Consider the following 14,599-nt stretch of genomic DNA (forward strand, 5'->3'; position numbering starts at 1 on the left):
AAAATGTTCAAAGTTTCAAAAATTTACAGGACAGGAAAATTCCTATTCTGCCCTTTTACTCTCCCGGTAAACTTCAGGGAACAAGATGGTCAGTGTTGCTCTCACCATGTACACTGTGAGGGCCCATGTTCTGGCATGAATCGGTTTCAGATACACACATTAGCAGTAACTAGTGAGATTTTAACCACTGTACTTTTAGTTTTTGCTTCTAATGACACATAATTCTGGTAACCATCAAGCCTGCAAGGTTCCCAAGAGCACACATATTCTGTTCCTGGAACATATCAGGAAATTTTTATATAACCCACAAGAATTCATAAAATACATAGGAATGTGATTCTTTTTGCCAGCCACAGCCCTTGATGCTGCACTGCCAAATTAGCACACGATATGTATTTTTCACACCATCCATTAGCACCAGTACTAGAGAAGAAAAACATCATACACACAGACCAAAAACCTGCAAATTGGGGGTTTTCTCTTCCTTCTCAAAATAGAACATAGAAACTTTCATGTGGTTACTCGCAGAGCAGGGTAAGAACAACCAAGTAAAAGATTTTTTTCATGCACTATTGGCTCCTTTCACCCTTTAAGCTGATAAGCAATGCAGAACAACCTGCATGTTGCAGCACAGGTTGACAACTGTCAGGTGAGGTTAGCAGAACACTTCCCGTTGGATACAACAGCACAAGACACTGTTTCTGGTATTCACGTAGTTTTAAATAAGGTTCTTAAGCATTTATGCGATGCCTCTCATGCACAGATCTCAGGGCATAGCACTATCCTCACATAAAAAGAAGGAAAGGAAAACACAAATAATGAAGGGTATTGCTCAAAACAAGACAGAGAGAACACAAAGTCATAAACAGAGTCCAGGAGCAGGGAAGAATTACTCTGGAGGACTGGAAATTCAGAGGCATCACTAACCCTCCTCATGACCTCTCTTGTGCACATTTTGCAAGACTGTGTAAAAAAACAAGAAGCTGTTAAGAGCCACTGGTATTCTTCAGTGAGCTGGTTGGCCAGTATTACCTGTTTTCTGCCACACGAATGCTAGGCAGAGGGGGTTTAGGAGGTGCAACTTCTTCATCCATGGAGTCAGTCAGTAGCTCACTGGATTGAGTCATATTAGTTGTTTTGTTGAGGATCTCCATTTCTCGGTCTGTAAGGGGAAGTTCTGATGGGCTGCAACAAGCAAAATACAGATTGTAGATCATAAACCACAGCTGGAATGCAGCATGCTGACAGATTAATATGTATTTTAAATCATATGCAATATGAGGCATGCCTACAGCAGAAGGCAGAATTTGCATCTGCAGGTGGAATTCCACGTATATGCAGAATACAATGTGCACATGTCATGGCCAGGTGATGTTTCATTGCCAGATTTTGGCATCTTCCCTATCATTGCATAGTCTCTTTAAGTGGTCCCGCTGTAATGGATGAGGCTACGTGAAGAACACTATGCTACCCTCTGTGAAGAATAACTGAATGCTTTAATTCAACTATCAGTAGCCAGAAATTACCCCTTCTATATTAGTGCTGCACACAGAAGAAATCCTTGTCAGTGACCCACCTGTCAGATTTACATGCTGGTAAACTGGGTTTAACTGGGCTTGTAGGAGAGGGATGCTCCTGCTTCTCAATTGTGAGTCTGACCAGCTCCTGATGGATGGAGAGGAGAGAAGAAAAAGACAATAATCATTATTTGCTGAATGCTGCACTCAAACATCCTAGGACACAAAAGGATGCTACTGCAGTAAACTCTTGGTTACCCAGTTTATGGATTAATGATGGCACGGACACAGAGAGAGCTGAGCTGGGTGTAAGTCTGACACAGAGCTGTACAAATGATGCAGCACTGCTTCTAAAGAGCAGTGTGCACCCAGCAGTAGTTTAGGAATATTTGAGTTAAGTTCAGAAACCCTGTCCCTATGGGGATTCAGCACAAACCCACATACGTGTCTTTTTGCTGTGCTTCCTCTTTCCTCTATGGTCACAAATGCGTTCCAGTCCCCACAACACCCTAGATAATGGCAAATTCACTTTACATACATAAATGTAAGTACAGAAAAGTCTTACACAGTGGAGTACTTCACCTAGCCAGTAAAAAAAATAAATAATTATTTTATATTTTATAAACAAATATACATTTGTTTCAAAAAGCAAGTTTTCTGTAAGATGCCCAACAACAAATTAAATAGTGAACACCTTTATTAAAAGGCCTGCTTCCCCTGAAGCCATCTTTTAACATGTTAGCAATGGAAGTCTTAATCATTCAAGGAACTACTGTAGTGTATCTGTTATAGGCAGATAAGGCTCTGGATAAAGAGATAAGGGCATGATAATCCTGAGCTACAAATCTGCCAGCAGTCAAAACAACAATCATTCACGCCAGAAAGATGGAGAGAACATTTTATGGATGTCTGAGGCCGACAAATAGATCTACTGCTCACAGATACAAACACATGCCCTCTTATAGGCAGGCTGGAAAACTGGCAGTGCTTCCTGACACTATTGGCTTCCCAGCATATTATGCAAAGGAAACTATACGGGATCAATTTTTTAGTTTTTTTTTTTAAAGCAGCCTGAAGTACAGTGTCATCATTCCAGTATCATCTTCATGTCTATGCCTGCTGAGCTTGGAAACAACTGTCATTGCTCTCTCAATGCATTAACTGCAACTGGAATGTTGTCGTCATCATCCTTCTGAGGAAGGGAAATATTCTAGTTCTTGTAATTTTATATAAGGTTCTATTTAAAGCTGAACTTCCATGGGTTAACACACACACAACAATAGGAATAAAGTACTGCACTGGATGTGCAAAGGACGGCAGAGGCAGTCCAAGTGTCCCCCACAGCTGATTTTGGTTTCAATGTTCCACTTACATTACTGGTGTGAGCTTGTGCTCAAAAATAACGTACACCGTGTCAACCAAAAACACGACAAAACACTCAGCTTTCCAGAAGCTGTCCTAGAAACCCATACATGGGGAAAGAAGAGCGAGCACAAACAGATGTCCATGCGGGCTAATGCTATGAAGATGTTCCTGTCTGGGACAGACGGACAAGAGCACTGGCGAGGAACAGTATGTTCCAAGATGCGCCCTGATGAGAAAAAGCACAGCACCAACCTGACCACAGCCGACCAGCCTGGCCAGCTCCCACCTCCAAGGAGGGCCATGTCCCCCAGAGAGGAAATACTCTGCAAGGAGCGACAGGCCGACAGCTTTACTGTGGCAATGTACGTTACACAGCATATAGAAAAGTAAAATAATTAAGGCCCTTCAATCACAGAAGAACTACGGTGGTAACACAGACACTGAACTGACCTCAGACTTCTCTGCTGTGTCCCTAGTTACTCAACAGAAATTATTTTTAAAAAATGTACTTTCCTCTGTTTCATCTTCTCTTTCAGGATGAACAATCTTTAATTAAAAACTTGCTATTCCTTTTAGACTTCAGAAATTCCCCTATAGAGTCTACAGAACATCACTAGGAAAAACAACCGTAAGACCTACAAACCCCTAACAAGGCTCTTCTGTAAATTGGACGATTTGGAGACTACACAGTGACACCATTTGACTCTTCTGGCTGCAGCTGACACCATGCTCCGAGTCACCATCAGGAGTGTGTGATGACACAACGGATTGCCACCTTCCTGCCCTCTGGACAAACTTCCACCGCTGAAGAGGTTTCTGGAGACTCTCATACACTTTAACGGACTCAGTGTCGGACCCCGTGGGGCTATCAGGTACTCGCCAGCAAGAACAGTGACTTCTCACAATGTGTAAGAGCACAGTAAGGGAAATAAAATACATGGGCGTTCAAACCAAAGGCCAAAATACTCTTTAAACATCCCCCTGAAAGGGCTATGGAAGGGAAAGTGTAACATCTCCTTTTCCTCACCTTTCTTCACCACGTTTAACACCTTAAACCAAACCAAGGCCAGCGCTGCAGACTGGTGGTGGCAGCTATGCCACAGCCGTGGTGATGAGCCCCCGACACTTGGGGCTGAAGAGCTCGGTTTTCCTATTTTGCCAGTCGTAATGGACACCTGCCCGTCCACCATATGGGAGTGTAGGTTACAACAGGGGAGAAAAACAATCAAATTTGGCTCAAAAGTACCTTTAGAATGATTCAAATTATTGTGGCTGTGAAAAAAACCTAAAACACCTCTGACTAGAGACACCAAGACATCGTATGATTGCCAATACTCAAGAGGATCACTTTTTTCTCTAAACTTTGACAAATATCACCAGATCCCCTGAACCCTGACTTTTTCTCCTCTCTACTAACCCCAAAATCAGAACCAGCATTTGAAAATCAAGCCAAGATCTTTAGTATACACACAGAGGTAATCAGCACGTAACCGAGCCAGATGCACATTATGCTATTCCTTATCAGCAAGTAAAGAGATTCCTGCAGCAGTAATTAGAGATAATTAAAGCCTCTCTACAAACTTATGCTACTTCAGCAAGCTGGAAATTCCAAAATGAGATGGATTTTTAAGAAGTTACGTAATCAAACCAAGGATTATTTCTTTTTCTTTTTATATATGCCTAGCAAGGCATTAAAACCTGAGATCAAAACAGCAAGCAACACAAGTGAACAAGTGACTCCTTTATGCTCAGTTCTGAAAATAAAGGGGGAAGTAAGCACTGAAATGTGGAAGTGGATCTTGTGTGATCTGCCAGAAAAACAAAAAAGGCTCTCCACAGCAGAGAAGTGTCCAACTTCTCAGTTCTGCTTCCAGATCTGAAAGCTGGCTTGGTCCTTCTAAAATAAACCTTGTTCCTCGCTATGCAGTAGGAGATGAGTGCACACCGCTTCCAAATGCTGACCTGTTGATGGGCAGACACATTCGCATCTACCCAGACAGCCACACATCTGTTCTAACCATGCTCCAAGCTGACCAGACATAAGCCAGCTCCAACTGGAAGGCCAAAATAACTTTTAGTCTAACAGCAAAGTACAGATGATATAGCCATGCTGCACAGCGGGGCTTAATAGTTCAGGCTCAGCACTGTACGGACATGCCTGCATCGCTTCCAGCCGAGGCTGGCTCGCAGCGTGGGCAGAGCCGGCATCCGAGACCTTCCACCCATCCGCACAGGCATGCTACTTGGGCTGGAAGGCAACAGGTACCGGGGGTTTAAATACTGCTTGAAGTGAAAGGACAGTGGGTGTCCGAGCTTCATGCAATGAGACTACACAACTCTATCCTGGATCTGGTGATAACATGGCTCTCCACGGGATTGTGCAGATTCATTAAGTGAAAACAGAGTGAACTGCCTTGCTATTTGCTGGGGTATTACAGTTCAGATACCACGGCGCAGATTTTCACATACTGTAAATTGCTGCTGAATTCCAACGCTAACAGCAGCTGAGACTTTAGGCTAAACCCTTTTTCTCTATCCCGCTGTGCGAATTTAAGACCGGCTTTACTTTTCACATCTGGAGCTTGAAGTTAAAGGGCATATTGTGCAAAATAATCCTGGAAAAATCTGTCTTCTTTAAGTGAAGGTAATGTTTTGATTCAAAGATATTTGTTTAAAAGGCTCAATAAGTAATAGTAGATTTTAGTATCTGTGTTTGAGTAACATTAAAGAGACATTCAGACCATGCAAACAGCACACCAAGACTCCTGAAAACGTGATAGCCAAAGCTTGGGAGATCCACTTCATTTTTGCATTCAGCTCCAGTTAACAAAAACTAAGCTGAGTTTGAGTACAGTGAAAGATGCCTGTTCCTGATATACTAATCCAGGTGAAATACCTGCTGCAGTTCTTAAAACACCAAGCCAACTTTCCTTCTGTACTTGATCTAAACATTCCACTTTAGATTCAGCCCTGCTGTTGAAAGAGGCTTAACTTTCTCTACAGTTTTCAAAATAAGATTCCCAGGAGATATGACGGTCTCTCTGCGGGTGCACTGAGGCCAGGTCAAGCAAACTTTTAACTGCAGTGCTAGTACAGCCAAATGAACAACCTCCACGACCGTCAGCCCAGAGACAAGCCTGGGAAACAGAAATAATGGGTACCAAAAAGCTTATGGGGAGGTAGAAGGAAAGTCAACAGCATTCCCTGGGTGGGGTAGGGAGGGAATGCTATAAGCAGGTCTCACAAAGGATACAAAGGTTTCTGTTAAATGTTTCCATTAGTTATGTAAAATTAATCTCCAGAAAACTGAGATTAGCTCATCACCTGTCCCACACCCTAATATGACTGCTGAAAGCAGTGATGTATCACTGACAAATCTCTTGAAATTATGTTAAAAGATGGAGCTGGAGTCTTTGATTCTCTGTGGGCACTGACAGGAAGCATTTCCATTATATTTTGCCTGGACAGAAAATATGCAAACTCTGCCTTCTAATCTGCATAGGGGACTGGGATTACTTGCTGAAAATTTAATACAGTGCTCAGTAAAGATTTACTGCTTCTTCCAATTCATCCAAATGCCAGGGTGAGCATTTCAGAAGTGCACACTGATAGCCAAACCATTTGTGCTAGTCTTTAACCAGCACTCCAAGGAGGATCATTTTGCTTATGGAGCAGTTGATTTAAGAGTTAGTTTACTGAAGGCAAGAATAGGATCTTTATATTTACTTGCACTTAAACACCTCTTGCAACTAGACCTCTTTTAAAATACATTATTATATACTTTATATAATATAATTTACAATACTTGTCTCATGTACCTTGACTCCATCCAGAACAGCTTTTATGACACCCTTCACTGTTGTCACCATCTCCTTGTCTTCTGAATTCACACCTTCCAGCATCACTTGATCAGACCAGCGAATTAGATTGGCCAGACTCTGGTACACACGGCTATAGCAGGACGAGATGGCAGAGCTGGATGGCAGGGGAGGAAATAGTTGAGAAAAAAGAACAAAATGAAATTATACTGTCAAATGTTATGAGAGTGCTTGATTTAAAGTGCATTTCACACTGTTAAAAATATGATTGTTCTCCTTTTCTCTCTGACATTCAGAATTTGTGTTTAACAGGTGACAAAGCCGGGGTTTCTCTGCTGCTGCAGTTGCTCTCCTGCTCTCCAGCACCAAATGGGACAACAGTACTATCAACAGTTCAGTCTCAGTTAACAGAATGAACTACCTGGGCTGCAGGTTAACACAGCCATGCTAAAAAGAATGTGCTTTCCATTTTAATTTACAGCTCCATCCTATGCTTTAACTTCAAAGGTAAATATTTAAGTCCTGTATTTAAGTCTAAGCTACGTTATTTCAGTATTAGCTATGATTTCCTTCTTCCTTATTAACTCTCCCCAAAAATATCTTGGATAATTGCGAGCTGACTATACTCATTCCTTTACAAATCATTTCCTCACTGTTTATAATGCCTGAAAATATGTAATTAAAACCGGCTTCTTTACAGAAATTGAACTGAATGAATTTAAGGTTTGGAAGAGGAAGGGTGTTGCTTTGTTTTGTTTTTAATGAGAAACAGAATTGAAGCTATTGTTCTGAAGGGGAAAAAAAAAAGAATTTTGGAAGGATGACAACTCTAAATAAAAGTTAACTGTAACAACAGTGCTCACAGGCATTTTCCTGGCCATTCTGAAAACACTTACTTCATTACTAAACAAGGTGTGTTAACAGTACTGCTGATGGCAGTGCTTCAACAATTCCTTGTAAAATTAAATCAATTTCAAACTGCATCAAACCCATAAACAGATAAGAGAAGGTGTAATCTCGCAATCATTACTGATACAAGTGTTCCAAATCTTCCCATTTCTCTTTGGTATCCATTTTACACTGGCTTAACTCCAGTAATTTCATTATCTGCGTGAGAGAATCAAGCCCACAAGCTTCAATGAGATTATTTAGGTAAATGAGGTTTGCAGGACTGGGGAAAGAACTACTGTCAAGTTACAACTAGGGGGATACAAACAATGGCAAGTACTTTTTTGTTTGGTTGTTGTTTTTTTTGTTTTGTTTTAAAGCATGCTGCTTGCCATTTGTTCTAATTTCAAATGAAATTAGCTTGGTAGGAGATATTTCCTAAATAGGGCCCTCCCCCATCTCTTTCTAAGGCTTTGATTTCTTTGCCATTAATCTTCAGTCTGCTTCCTTCTAAGGAGGCGGTAATTGAAAGCCCATTTTGTGCTAGATTTAATTACTTTTTTCCTTGATGCAAATGCTTCCCCTAAAGCAAAAAGAAGTCCAACAATAATTGTAGGGCTTTCTTCCACACTGACACAAGTCTTGCTCACTTTTCTTGAGGGGGATTTACTATCAAAATCACCCCTTTGTGTCCTGCCACTACTCAAATTAAATAAAGTGCATAGGTAGGCACGAAAGGACATGGCTTTTTGAGAATGCTAGACCCCATTTTTTCCTGTAGAGGCTAAACAAGGCAGAACATACATACGGGATGTGTGCTGTAATACATAGCATTTCCAGAAAGAGAGACTTATCACTATGTATCACTAAGACTTATCACTTCACTGGCTACTATGGAAGTTCTGCTTCTATGGGTAAATACGGATATCAACCAATGGATAACCAACTGTCAAGGTTGCATTAGTTCACTACTAAGAGAGAAGGTATAAGGAATTTGAAGAACAGAACTGTCTGAAATACTGCTGCTGCTGAAGACCGCTTAGTTGTTATTTATTCCCAAATAAATTCTTGGAAGAAAAGATCACTCAGCGAACATCCACTGGATACAAAAATCAAAGCAAGTAACTATAAAGATGACATGTTCTATCCTGAAAATATTTGCTGACATTTTACATGTTCTCCTGGTGTAATGGGGAAGGTCATTCTTTCTTTCATTAAATGAAAGCAGGTGCTTGTCAGGAATTTAATGGCTGTGGGAAACCTGATAGCAACTGAAGAAATTTTTGTGTCTGTATCCAGAAGCCTGATGAATGTTCCCATTCTAACAGCTATTGCTCTTTGTAGTTCTACAGATATAACCTAAATTGGATCTCTCCTGTCACAGCCACAGCTCTGATACTCACCCATTGCTCCTTCATTTTGTACTGTCGGATACAACCCTGGCCTATGCATTAGGGCCAAACACAGCTAAGCATCTCTGCAAAATATTTGGCACCCTACTGCTGTCTTGACCATACTATAAACCTTTCTTGCACCAGAATTGAAACAAGCATCTTGAACCAAAAATTTTGGAGATACTTAATGGGAAAACACATAGGAACAGCACAGACACTGGCAGGATTTCAGGAACCAAACACCTGCATTTCTCTGCCTAGTTTTGTGCTTTTCTCTGTGCTAATTTTGCTCTTTCCATGTCATTCAACGATGCTTGCTTGTTTTGTGTAAATCAATTACTCCAGCATCTAAAGGTTGAACAGCAGCTATATCTCTATGGCTCGAGACCTCCACAAATTCTTACAATCCATGCTGAGCTTTGCTTTGGCAATTTCTACTTCTTTTCTGGCTTCAAACCCGCTGTCTAACTGCTTAAAACATAATACACACAATCTGTTAAAACATAAAACAAATAATCTGTTGAGAGCGCACAGGAATGAACTTGGACTGGTTAATCTACTGAAGTACATCTGTTTACTTCTCTTCTGTATCTGATCCAGTAAAATCAAAAAAAAGCAGTTAAGAGTGCAGGCTCAGACTTCTCTAATATCAGGGTGGATAAACTGAACACAAAAAGGGATTACTCTGAAGATAAACTCTTTTTCAGGTAAAAGCTATTGGATTTGTTAGCTCTTAGGATACCAGCATGGACTGCAGAAACAGTATAGCATCTGAGGAGAATCTCCCACTACTAAATGATGAATTTCAGAGTTTATGCTAAGAATCAGCCCTTCCTCCTCTCTGAAACTATTCTGATTTGCTTTATCTTTCCATAGCACGGGTTTCTTCGCAGCAGGGAATCTGCTTTTAAATTATGTTCAAAAACTATCACATAATTAGTAAAAATAGCAGTCACTTTATTAGCCACTGCAGCATTTCCTGTCTCCTGCACGATGTCATTCTTCAGACACGAGAAGGAGAGAAGCTGGGAGCCTTCTGGTCTGTCATAATCCCAAAACCCAAGAAGGGAACTTACCTTTGCTGGATGCGTGGATCAGTTTGCACCAAGGGTAGGATGGCTTCCAGTACCTTACTTGCTGAGCCTGGCAGCATCTCTAATACTTTCTTATCAATTGCCATTTTGTCCACAATAGTCTTAAAGTATCGTAACGCACTGACGACCTCCTTCTCCTTCTCCTCTAGCCATGATACATTCTAAAGAGGAGAAAAAAAGAAGAGAGATGTCAAATGTCAAAATCTCAGGATTTTAAGGGCAAGGTTACTTTAACTTACCTGAAGTACAGTGACACTGAATGAGGTACATTCCACAAGGACTGGAGAAAACCCCTTCTATCACAAACACTTTTAAATTGAATTACTACTCTTTCAAAAGAATAGTCAGTGCAAAATTGCACCCACACTTTAACTTTCTGAATTACGTGCATTTCAAACTGAAGGCTAATCTTGATCAGTTTTAGTCCAAGACTAACACTACTGATGACGTGAAGGGCACTGCTTTGAAACCCACACATCAAACTGGGAGGGTAAAAGAAAAAAAAAACAAGAAAACACCAAGTGCAGGTAGCAATGATAATGCAAGAAAGGAAGCAACAACTGCTGGTTTTAAATAGAGTTGCTCCTCTGATGCAATCAAAATCCTTTTACCTTAAGCACATCTCACCATGAAAGGTCTTTTCAATCAGTAAATGCAGTGGGTCAGCCAAAAGGAAAGAGTAAAACAACTGACAATCAGAAAAACTTCCAAACTCCAGAACAATCCAAACAAGATGCCTCCATTTTTGTACCCATGCATGACAGTTTCAATGACATGTGTGGTGTTCACTCTTATTATTCTGAGTAATTCTTCTGATTCCAATATGCTTACTTGTATGAAACTGGGCTACAGTCTTGTCTCTCCGTTCACAAATAAAAAACTGCCTTCTGATCAGTCTCCAACCTAAGTCATTTTGTGATGCTGCTGGAACAAAGGAACTCACACGCTTTCCATGCAGACAGACTGTGAAAGCTAAGTTTTGGCATTGGTGAATGAATGTTGCAGAAGGGAACAATTCATTGGAATAAAGCTGAGTTGTGGTCACCAACTTCCGTGCCACCACCAACACCAGAAGAGGAAATTCAGAAGTGATACATGATATCTTAATGGTATCCTGGACAGGGATATTTTTAAAAAGTTTACCAGAGTATGCCTGGAGGACTTTTAATGCCACAAGTAGTTCCTAAGTGAGATTTAAATTAACTACTGAACACTGCTAGAAAAGGAGCAGAGAGCTTAGATTCAGGTTTCATCCATTATCTCCTCAGTAAATTCAGCTTCAAGAATTAATGACCTGTGGGCATTGTGTGCTCCCCATACTCTTGTCAGCCATTAAACTGCTGCTTTTCTGCAAAATCAGGCCAGCAGCCCAAAACGTTTTAGGAAGAACAATTTATAGGCAGCACTGGTTAGTAATTTGGGGCCAGTTGCATAAAAGGATTAAAGTCCCAAGTTCCATCTAGCTCCAACTTTAGAAGTCTAAGTCCCGATCCAAGATCTCCAAACCACCCTGTCATTTTCCATCTCATCTGGGAAGTGCCCAAACTCCGCTGCTGCTTCCACTTTCGACAATATTGCTTGCCAGGCACCTCAAGTTCTGCTCTGCAGCTAACAGCCACTCTGAACTCCCTTGCTGGGGACCACCCTGGCAACGCATTGATGTAAAAAATGACATTTCCCATTTTTCAGGCATGTGCCCTCACCACCACACAGTTTATTCCAGGATATGGAGAGGCTCAGTCCCTCCCATGAAGGTTTTGCACTTCATATGAAACGATCACACGTTTCAGGGATGAGAGAGCCTGTATATTCCCCGAGCGAGTATGACTATGGCCCAGTGGTCAGAGCTCTCAAACAGAAGTGAAAAAATGTAGATTGCAGTCCCTGCTCCGATGGCTGTTTATGTATTTCATTCAACAACTGTTTCCTGTAGAAAGGCTTGTGACTTAATAGCTTAAACACTCTGGCACATAGGAGGGATGGGCTTGCCTTAGAGTTCAGGGTTGAGAATGACAAGTGGAAACACAAATCCTTCTGTGGAGCACATCAAGGCATGCAAATCCAGCCACCAGACACTATTTGGGACACAGCCCTTTATTTGCAACTTCCCTGCTAGCTCTCTGGGTGACATTCCCCAAGAGCACTTTTTATGAATCCCCTTCTGAGGTCCAAAAGTATCGTATGTGTGTATACATGTGCACACAAACACACACAAAGAAAGCCTATACATCCTACACAGGATTGCAGGTTCTCCTACAGAGCTCAGATATACAAATGTCAGTTGTTGGTACAAGGCCGAAGTTTCTCACATTCGCTGCTTTACTCACTGAGGCCCGAGAACAACAGCAATAAATCTAGAGAAAGGAATAACAGCCTGGTGGGATGGATGGATATTAATATATTCCAGTGTCTGCATCTCACAATACTAACGATATTAAGTTTTTCCACCAAACATTTTAGTGTGTCCCTAAAGCCAAAGTAAACATGCAGTGGTACACCTCTGGGTTGGCAGAGAGGACCTGAATTAATCACTCATTTAATTTCTCAGTTGAGGTGAACTTGCCACAGCAGTTGCCTTACCCCAGTGAGAGAGCAGAGTGGTAACTGTGGGGCTGCTAAAGCGGCAGGACCACTTGATTCACCCATTTCCCTTTTGGGCATTAAATGAGATAAACCTAACATTCAGGCAAAACAGCATCTCCTCTCCACTCCCCTGCCTGATGTATCTATATATTTTTGCGTGATTTTTGAATTTTCCCTTAAATAATCGTTACAAATGCATCACGTATGAGTTACAGTTGACCCAGAAAGGGTTACAGCGAGCTGTACAGAATAAATCTGGTAACAAAAGCTGGAACAGTCCCTTTTTTCCTTGCATTTGGCAGCTAAAAACCTATTATAACTTTGCATATAGGGTTGAAGGACACTACTGTTCCTGCGATAAGAATCAAAGACAGGGTCCAGGGGGCAAAAGGAGGCTCTGAAAAAAACTCCCCCTGCACTGCCCACGTCTGGGTATAAAGGGGAAGAGGAGAAGAAGATGTCTGCATGGGTTGAGCATAACCTTCAGGTTATACGTAGTGATTTTACATTAAATTTTAGTATTGCTATTTCTGCTCTGCAGTGATTATCTACTTCAAGAGTATAAAAATAGCATCTTAAGTACTTAAGAGGGAGGAAAGGATGATACTTGGTTTATCAAGTGTGTCTTCTGACAGAAAATCTCCTGTTTGTCAACTGATGTCTATATTCCAGTGAGAAGCTGGTGACAATCCAGGCATATCCTCTTCCCCACTCCCTCCACACAAAGCTAATGAGCTGACTACATCCAACTAACTGATTAGTTGGACAGTAGCTACTAAAATAGATAGGGAATGAGCCAGAAATCAACAATATTTCACAGTATAAAAATGTATACAGCTTAAACAATCATGTACGGTAATAAAAATTATTACAAGTGTTTTGTTTTCCAATAAAAAAATTCCAATCTGTACACAAAAAAAGGTTTTACATGTTCAGCATGCCTTATCAGTAAATCCTCTTGCATTGTTTTTCAGAGGAAAGAAAGAAAAGCAAAAACTTCACCTATTATTAACATGCTAATATATATTTGCTACAGAACAGCATTTTGAAAAGGACTCTTCATTTTCTAATTTATTTAATTTGTGGTCACATATCAATTTTGAAGGAAGGCCTCTAAATTATCTCAATATACTATCTTGAAACGTCATTGGAATTAAAAGCCTTCAAGGAGTACTCTTAGATTTTTTTTTTTTATTTTTTAATAGCAGTCAGCAATGCAAGGTGCCTGCCTCCCTAGAAAGCATATCCATAGCCTCCTGGGGGGAAAAAAACCCTACAGCCTGGGAAATAAAAGCCTCATCATCTTTCACCTGATGGTGCAGAATAGGGCTAGGAAGCCCTGCAGTGACTTCTCTGGGTGTTAAGCACATCACACAGCATAAGATAACTGTATCTTGCTGACTGCTCTCAATAACACCACAACAATCCTCAGCAGAGATAATCTAAAAAAGTTTGCATGTCTGGCACTGCACATTGGATGAGACTTTCAACAACAACTGGGAAAGATTTTGAATTATCACAAATAACCTCAGCTGTTCTTAACTTTTGGCTTAGATTTATCCTTGAAAACTGACTGCAACAATACTGTTACAGATAGTCCCCAGTCTACATAATCATGTCAGCAGAGGAGATAACACTTTGATAGGTTAGTGCTGGGAAAGAGTGGTGACCTCAGCTCTTAGAGGACTTGAAGTATGTTGGGTCTGAGGAACGGTGTGCTGGAATCAGCAGCTGCTTGAACACATCTGTTTGACTCTCCCTGCTGATGTTGTCAGAGACTGAGCACATCTTTGGATCAACTTCAACGATTTGCTCACCTGGGTTTTGGGGTTTTTAAAAGGATCACACCCCAAAACCAGGCAGTTATTTGGAAGCTGTAAGCATAACCATAGGGTGTGCATGTGGGGAGGATGTGTCAGGCCATACACTACATTCCATAA

General features: G+C 41.0%; 1 protein-coding gene across 8 annotated transcripts in view; it reads right to left on the reverse strand.

Annotated features, from left to right (window-relative positions):
* RAPGEF1 (Rap guanine nucleotide exchange factor 1) overlaps window positions 1-14,599 on the reverse strand; it is a 90,818-nt gene that overhangs the window by 41,173 nt on the left and 35,046 nt on the right. For all 8 annotated transcript variants that reach the window (XM_069770735.1, XM_069770734.1, XM_069770731.1 and 5 more), the window contains 4 exons: window positions 10,059-10,237; window positions 6,701-6,857; window positions 1,577-1,665; window positions 1,033-1,185 (listed from right to left, as the gene is read on the reverse strand). In XM_069770735.1, coding sequence (XP_069626836.1) covers window positions 1,033-1,185; window positions 1,577-1,665; window positions 6,701-6,857; window positions 10,059-10,237 — 578 coding nt within the window. The remainder of the gene's footprint in view (window positions 1-1,032; window positions 1,186-1,576; window positions 1,666-6,700; window positions 6,858-10,058; window positions 10,238-14,599) is intronic.

The sequence above is a fragment of the Haliaeetus albicilla genome, chromosome 26 (assembly GCF_947461875.1).
Source record: "Haliaeetus albicilla chromosome 26, bHalAlb1.1, whole genome shotgun sequence".
Taxonomy (NCBI): Eukaryota; Metazoa; Chordata; class Aves; order Accipitriformes; family Accipitridae; genus Haliaeetus; species Haliaeetus albicilla.